The sequence below is a fragment of the Carettochelys insculpta genome, chromosome 1, assembly GCF_033958435.1.
Source record: "Carettochelys insculpta isolate YL-2023 chromosome 1, ASM3395843v1, whole genome shotgun sequence".
NCBI lineage: Eukaryota > Metazoa > Chordata > Testudines > Carettochelyidae > Carettochelys > Carettochelys insculpta.
The window spans coordinates 42291670-42299881 of NC_134137.1; the positions used below are offsets into that span (position 1 = coordinate 42291670).

General features: G+C 44.4%; 1 protein-coding gene across 2 annotated transcripts in view; it reads right to left on the bottom strand.

The window, feature by feature from the left end:
* The window catches only part of NPAT (nuclear protein, coactivator of histone transcription), a 43453-nt gene that overhangs the window by 4271 nt on the left and 30970 nt on the right, over positions 1 to 8212 (bottom strand). For both annotated transcript variants that reach the window (XM_074984869.1, XM_074984861.1), the window contains exons 14-17: positions 6558 to 6673; positions 6365 to 6473; positions 2131 to 2188; positions 434 to 1601 (exon numbers count right to left, since the gene is read on the bottom strand). In XM_074984869.1, the coding sequence (XP_074840970.1) occupies positions 434 to 1601; positions 2131 to 2188; positions 6365 to 6473; positions 6558 to 6673 (1451 nt within the window). The remainder of the gene's footprint in view (positions 1 to 433; positions 1602 to 2130; positions 2189 to 6364; positions 6474 to 6557; positions 6674 to 8212) is intronic.

Here is an 8212-nt window from a genome sequence, read left to right on the forward strand (position 1 = left end):
CCAATGGAGCAAACTCCTAAATTTTCAGAACAGAACATTTAAAATGTGGCAAAGAATGTCAGCTTCTGGGTCTATCACTGCATGGAGACTGTGATAAAAGAGACTGCATTCCAGGCCTCTCTCCTTTCACTGTAAAGTAAGTTTTCCATTTTCTGCATGTGTCAGTTTCTAAGAGGTTAATGTGACCTTCATACACAGACTGTTGCTAATAAAGTTACTGGGAGTTTTCCTTTGTGTGAGAGGTAATCAACCCTAAACATATTTTGTTAGTTCTGGTGAGAAGTTAACTAAAAAAGCTGTTTCTGATGCGAAGAAACCTTTTAGTGGATGTCGGGTTTTGGGCTCACAGCTCTGTACCATTCAAATGCTACATACGTACTGGGGCTAAAAACATTCAATATTGATATTTTAAAAAAAGTGAATATGTACTTGCCTTTATTTTTTTCTTTTTCACAGGCGTTGTAGAACTCTGAAGTTCCTTTTTACTAGCAGAACGGGAATTTCGTTCACATTCATTCAAATCCTCCAGCTTCCTTTTTTTTGCTGCGCTTCTCACTGACCTAAATTGTTGTGTGTTGTCCTTCAGGGGAGTCATACTACTAGTCCTTGCAATAGCAGCCCTTGATAGAATCATCAGTGTATGGGCAGCCATACTAACACTGTTTTCACTACCTGTTTCACTAGCTGGGCTGCAGGCAGGCAAGTCTGGAGTAGCAGGAGGGACCATTATTCTAGGGGTTGTACTGTCTTCAATGTAACGTCTGCAAGTTGGTGTCCTTACGCTGTCAGTAATATCCTCAGTGTGTGTATCCCCAACTCCGGAGGGTGTACGAGGTACTGGTAAATCTCCATTTTCAACCACTTTGCTAGCAGGGCTGTGCCACTGAATGCCATGTAGCATCTCTACAGCTTGTTTAGTTAATGGACTTGCCAAACAATGGCTGTGCGTGGAAGGTTTTGTTTGGTCTCTTTTTGGCTCCTTTGAAGATAGGGCAACAGATCCTGAATTTTTACTATTCACATTTGACTGTGATCCTTGTTTTTTATTCTGTTCCTGCACTGAAGAAACAGTTTTTTCATTCCAAAGGCCAATGTTCTTCTGGCCATTTGACAGTTTTGCAGCATCCTGGCTCTTTTGGTTTTCATCAACATCCCTTCTTAATTCATTCTCTTTATTTGCTGTGGTTTTGTGAAAGGGGTCTAATGTGAGTCCTGCAGCCACAGCTCTTCTCTCAGGCTGTGCTTCTTTCATAGCTGTGTGTCTACTACCACCAACCTCAGCCTTACACAGAATTCTAGGCAAAGTTTTATCCTTTTCTCTTTTGTTGGGCTGTGTTTTATTAGAGGCAGATACAGCATTTGGAGAGTCTACTGCAAATAAAGAAGGATTTTCATTTGTTTCTTTCTGTAACGAGCTCTTAGTATTATGAATTTGGGAATTTCCTCCTGGAGTAGATAAAGCACTATCAAAACAAAGAACCCTCCTGTGGCTTTCATTCTGTTTGGAACTTGAACTTGTGGACTCTGCTGGTACAGTAAGTGAACTTTCTTCCAGTTTCCTTCCCAGCTCTGCACAGGCATTCCTGTCTGAATTTCCAGTCCTGGTAAAGGTGACAAATATTTCAGCAATGTAATTTTGATTTACATTATGCAAGTTTTTTCTACCCTTTTAGAGCTATTTCTCAGTGTTGTAAATGTAACTTAAAGATTTGCTCAAATTACCTATTAAAATGAAAATACGTTTGGGTGTGAGCACATCTGTACCTTGTATGAGCCCTTTGTTTGACTATGGAACCCTAAAATGACTGAATAAGGACAAGATGGGTATGATCAATCAGTGGGCTGATGAATCCAGGGGAGAGAAACTAGCAGAGAAACAAATAATGTATCACTACCCTGTAGCTATCAGTGATTCGCATGCAGACTATTAATGCTAGCATATCTCCCACAGAATACAGGGCCAATGCTCTAGTTTTAAAAAAAAAAATGAGAAGAGCTGCTAGGTATGAGAAAGGAGAAAAAGAATCACAAAAAAATTAATTAATTAGTGTTTGTGACGCTACTTTCCAAAAGAATGTAAGAAATCTGTAGAAGTTGAAACAAAGAGACTGAAGAAGTATTTGTGCTGACCTTTGTACTCGAGAACTTGTCTGAGTCACAGGCTTTGCTGCACTGGTTCCCAGCTTTCCTGAAAGGGTGAGGTAAACAGTTAATAAATTGAAAATAGCTAAACTACCCTTCTTAGAGCTGGTAACACACAGGAATATCCCACTTGTTCACATTGCTTTACGGCTATGTCTACAATAGCCCCCCACCCTTTTGAAAGGGGGAGGTTGCAGAGAGGCTGTTCACACTGGTCAAGGATGGCAGAACACAGAACAATGGTCTCAAGTTGCAGTTGGGAAGGTCCAGGTTGAACATTAGGAAAAACTTTTTCACCAGGAGGGTGGTGAAACATTGGAATGGTCTGCCCAGGGAAGCAGTGGAGTCTCTATCCTTGGAGGTGTTTAAGTCTCAGCTCAGCAAAGCCCTGGCTGGGCTGATCTGATGGGTTTGGTCCTGCGGAGGGCAAGGGGCTGGACTTGATGGCTTTTTTAAGTCTCTTCCAGCTCTGTTGTTCTATGATTCTAATAAGGCACTACAATGAATATGCAGTGCCTCATTAGCATAATGGCAACCGCAGCACTTTGAAAGTGCCGCTTTCAATCGCGCATGGCTCGTCTCCACAGGGTCCTTTTCAAAAGACGTCTAAATCCCCTTAATGCCCCATTTGGTTATAGGAATAAGGGAATTTCAACGTCTGCGGAGTCCTTTGAAAAAGGACCCTGTGGAGGCGAGACGCACACAATCGAAAGCAGAACTTTTGAAGTACCGCAGCTGCTATTATGCTAATAAGGCACTGTGTATGCACTGCAGTGCCTCATTAGCATATCCCAAAGTGTCTCATTAGCATCCCCCTTTGGGGCGGGGGGGGGCGCTAGTGTAGACACAGCCTACAGGGTTAAAAAAGTCAGATAAAACGGGTAACTTGGTGACACCATAACAGCCCCATGGTACAGTTTACAGTTCTAATACTTATTGGATTATGAAAATATCTGAAACAGAAAAAACACCACTGGTCAGTCAATTCAGTACCAACGTTGGGGTGGGGCAAGATAAGACGTGAGAGCTGGACCCAGGCTGTGGACCACCTCAGGCACAGAGAAGCCAGCCACTGCTTTAGAGATTCCTGATCAGTGTAGCTCTCTGGGTCAGACTCTGGGAGGGAGGGCAGGGGGTGGGAAAGAGTTGCACACTGCTTCTGCCCCCTTGCAAAATTTATCTCAGCATCCATTGGTCAGTTTATGGTTTCCAGCCAATAGGAGCTGAGAGATTTTTGCTGGGGGCCGGGGCAGTGCACAAAGCCTCCCTCTCCCCCCTGCATCTGAAGCAAAGAGCCGTGTGGAGCAGAGCAGTTCTGAGCAGTCGGGGGCTGCAGCAGGGAAAGGGCCTCTCTCTGAGGGCTGCTGGCCAGCTCACACTGGTAAGTCTCCTGACCAGACCCTCCCTGCCCCATTTCTCTGCCTTCCACTCCTACCTTCCTATCCCACATAACCGAAACCCTCTGCCCCTCTTCCTGCACTCGTTCATTCCCATACCCTGCCCGCAATCCCCTGGGCCACAGCCCAAATCCCTGCACCCCAGTCCTCTGCCACGGTCACAACCCTCTCTTGCCCTTGATCACAGACCAAACCTCTGCCCACCCTCCTCCATCCCAGATGACTGCCTCAGGTCACAACCACCTCCTTCACCCAAATCCTTCCCGGATCCCACAACTCCTCCTGAACCCCAATCCTTTACCTCAAACTCCCTTCTGCACTCAACTTCCACGCCAAGCCCCGCACCTCCTCCACTAATATCATGGAAGAGTGCGACCCTTGATCACTTTCCAAATTCTTGGCCTGGCCCCCCATCCAAAATTATTGCCCATCACTGGCCAACATGCAGCTCACAGTCTACAATTTTAGTTAAAACAACTTGGATTTATAAAAGTAAAATGTACAGGATGGGAGAGGGAAAATTACTCCAACTATCCTCTTAACATTTGCCCTTTAAAGAGGCAATCCTCTGTGATGTACACAGAGAAAGTACCCACGTTTAAATATGTACTTGTCCTGAACTATGGGCAGTTAGCAAAAGTAAGTGGTGTAAATGATTAGCATGAGTGAAATTAACAGTCGGTTCGCTGAAGAGAGGCTCTAACCCAGTGCCCCAGTGGATTATGGAGTTATTTACCACTTTGAGAACAAAATTGTGTGTGCTGAGAAAAGCAGAATTACGTGGAAGGAGTTAAGTTCCCATATAGAAAGGTAACAAGGAAGAAACAAACACCAAGGATGCTCTGTTGTTCATTGCTCGTGGCTGAAGCAAGCAGAAATGGGGTGATGTAAGCAGGATGTTCCCAAATTGGTCATGGACAAGCACCCTCTTTAACTGAGGGGTACAGCCAATGAACTGAACATCACTGCCTCCTACCAAAAGATAAACATTACATCAATTTGCCACACAAGTCAGAGTCCATCCATTTGGATGTTGGACTGTTGCCTCAGTCAACTAACCAGCATTCCTTGGGGTCTGGCCAGCCTCAGAGAGGGTGGGTGGGTGACAGAGAGAGAAAAATGTATCTACTTAACTACACATAACAATTAGAAAGCAAATCAAAAGTAAACCATTCAATTTAAACATGGTTTTTAAACTGTTACCACAGTCACATACAATAAAGTAATTTTTGCTGTGGAAATTAATCGTTCTCTTACCTGGACCTGCTTTCAGCCTGACCAACTGTGTAGCAACGCCCATTTCATGACATGCACATAAATAAAATGGGGGTGGAACGCTGGAGCTTGCAGTAGCACCTTAGGTTTTTACAGTGTACGTCTACTGATCTCTAACAGGGACTGACAGTACTACTCCTGGGGAAATTCTGCAGGATGAGCCCCTGCAAAAAACACCAGCCCCCTTCCATCTTGACAGAGGAAGACCATGGGTGCAGATTTTGGGGGGTCCCCCCATAAACAGAGACAAAGCATGGAGGGCACAAGGGACTAGTGCCCTGCCGCCCCCCATTTCTGCCAGTGCAGATCTGCCCAGCAAGAGACATCTATGGCCTCCTGGGTCCTAGTGCCGTTCTTTGTAGTGGGAGCCTTCTTGTTTTCTGTGTGGGATTGAGAGTTTGCAGTGTGGCTGTGTGTGGGGCATGTGTGAGGGAAATAAAAGAAAGGAAGGTGAGGAAGAGGGGTGGACTAGGCTGGGGGAGGGAAATGTGGGAGTGATGCACAGATGTTGGAACTATGGGGGCAGGGGATGTTATGACACCCCCGGCTTGAAATGGTTTCCATTAGATACAGGGTTTGCACTTTGGGTCACAGACTCTCAGCATCCCCACTCTATAAACTGTTCCAGCACGCCTGAAGTAAGGAGAGCAGGAGGAGACAGGGAAGTGAAGTGGGTAGGGGAAGCAGGAGTCTGGTATGTGTCATCCCCTCAGCAGCAGCTGGGAGTCTGTTATCAAGCAGGCCCACTGAGCCCTCTCTAACAAGCTCTACCCACCTAGACCTGGACTGCATAAGCCCCTCACACCCAGACCTGCATCTTCACTTAGATACCCTGCAGACTGCCATTGCCCCTGCACTGGAACTCCGCCACCTCCCAGCGAGCCCTTGTGCATGCAGATCCCCCCCTGAGCTGCCAGCACCCAGACTGCCCCACACAGAAACCTCTCACCCGACACTGGGATCCCCCATACTAAGTTCCTCCACAATTTGAGCCTGTGGGGCTGAGCCTGTCCGCACAAAAATGGTGTACCTGATGCAGAAGGAGAGAGCCCAGCGGTGTTTCTGTGGCTGGCCTAGTCCTTGTGCTGCGTCAGGTTGAGGTGCAGCCTCACTGATGACTCCCTGCACCAGAAGAGGTGGTGGGTGGAGGATGATCTCCCACCTCAATGTAGCCAGTGGCCTGTGCTCCCCACTGCCATGCTAGAGCCACCTTTATTTACTGATAAAATTTGCATAACTTTTCAATACTGTGTGTGGATTTTTTTTTTTTTGTTGCAGAATTCCTCTCCCCTGCCCTCTGACCACATATTCAACAACTGAATGGCTACAATAAAAATCCCACCCATGTTTGACGTTGCGCCTATAAAGGTTTTGTAAGGCTGGCAGGTTTTTATTTCTAAGACAACAAACCTGGGACTCACTCAATACCACTTTGACAGTTGTTTTTCCACAGTAGCACCACTTTAAAATTTTCACATGGTCAAATTACATGGCTCTAGAACTTTCCACTTGTACTGAGCTCTATTCATCAAGAAAATTAAGCACTGTACCTGTATTTGACTTGTTTCTTGCTCCTGGGGTCTTCTGAGATTTGGGAGGGATGGGTATCTTAGGAACACTTCTGTTGCACATAGGATTTGCGATAGGCATGTGCAAAACCTTCAAATAATCAAAGTATCACATTAGGGTTTGTTTGAAGCAATTTAATTTTAAGAACATGAAGATTTATTAGTAACACTCTACCTGGCGGGCAGGTGCTGAAAAAGCATTTCCACTTTGTCCCACTACTGATACAGGGATCATCCCCACCATTCCTGGTAGAACAGGCTGGACAGGAGATGCAATTATAATGGCAGAACCTAAAAATTAATATTTTATAGAATAAAAATTAAAATATTTTTAGTAAGAAAAGAACAAATGGCTCCAGAAATCCACAGTTTTGTAAAACTCCTGTGGGCAGGTAAGGGTGAAGGGGAGGAAGCTAGTTTGCAATCAAGCTAGGAACTTTAATAATGCATTATTCACACTAGGGTAGGCAGCTTCTGCAGACCAGACCAGTGAAGAGATGGCTGTGAGTTAGTTATATTTTTGCAAACATGCATATCTACATCGATGGTTGCAAGTTAATATTAGATTTTATTACCTAGACAGGACTTACTTCATAATTGTCGTTTGGTTTGACATTTTATAACTATTTTCTAAAAAACTTTGTACTACTAACGATATAAATCACCTCTATCTTGGTATACCTGCATCTACACTAGGCCCTTTACTGTTGTCACTATTTTGATAAAAGTATCATAACCATAAGCAAAATAACTGTACTAGTGCAACCTCTGAGTGTAGGCCATGCTTAAAGAAAACATTACTGAAATATGGAACTCTCTTGAGAAAAGGAAATTATTATGACAGGTTGAATGTCTCTAATTTGGAAACTTCTCATCTGGCAACATCTGTATTCTGGCATGATTTTAGTTACCTGGATGACCACTTAAAATGGGTGTGGCCAAACTTCCTGTGGTCCCATTAAAATTATTTACAGCTGCCAGTCCTGCCTCTCAGTGTTGTTCTGTGCTGTTATTTAGCTGTAATTTACCCCTAAATAGCTTCTAAGAGGCCAGTACACAGTGGAAGTGCTGGTAATGCTGCTAGACAATAGTGACCTCCCATGGTCCGGCAAATTCTCTAGTTCAGCGCTGGTCAGGTTCCAATGGTGCTGGATGAGAGAGGGCCAAGCTGTATCATATAACTAGCTAGTCATTCAGACTCAGACAAGTACCAACTGCATGCAGGAAAATAGTTTAAAAAACAACTGTATTTTAAGGACAGTAAAAGATGCATTATCTGATTTGCTGTTGGATAAATTAGAAATATATGTCCCCAATTTTCTTATTTGAATTAAATGTGTCCTTTCTATTTCAAACTCCGCCATGAAGCCTCTATGAGTTCCATGCCAGTCCCAAGCCTGGATGAAGGAGGAGAGTTGGTCGGATGTGTGTTGATGTGCTGACCATCAAACAACAATACAAATGAAATCTGATGCCAGTACAACTAAATGATAAAACATGCCGGCGTGGGCGTCACCCGGATAAACAAGGTCTGTGATACCAATCGAGCAATCGGGGTTGGGTCAATAAGTTGGCTACCGGAAGAAAATTCATAATGGATGGTACAAATAGGAGAGGCAGACCCCACAGAGAATGGATAGATGATTTAGTAGATTGGCACGGAGCTAGTCTACAGAAACTAAGCCACTCCGCTCTGGACAGGGAAAGATGGAAGGAAACAGTGAGAGAGAAATCAGACACCAATGTGTGCTGAGCCCACAGTTATTGATGATGGTGATGATTTCTATTTCAGCCCATCATTTGTTTTATACTCGGCTTTCAGAATGAATA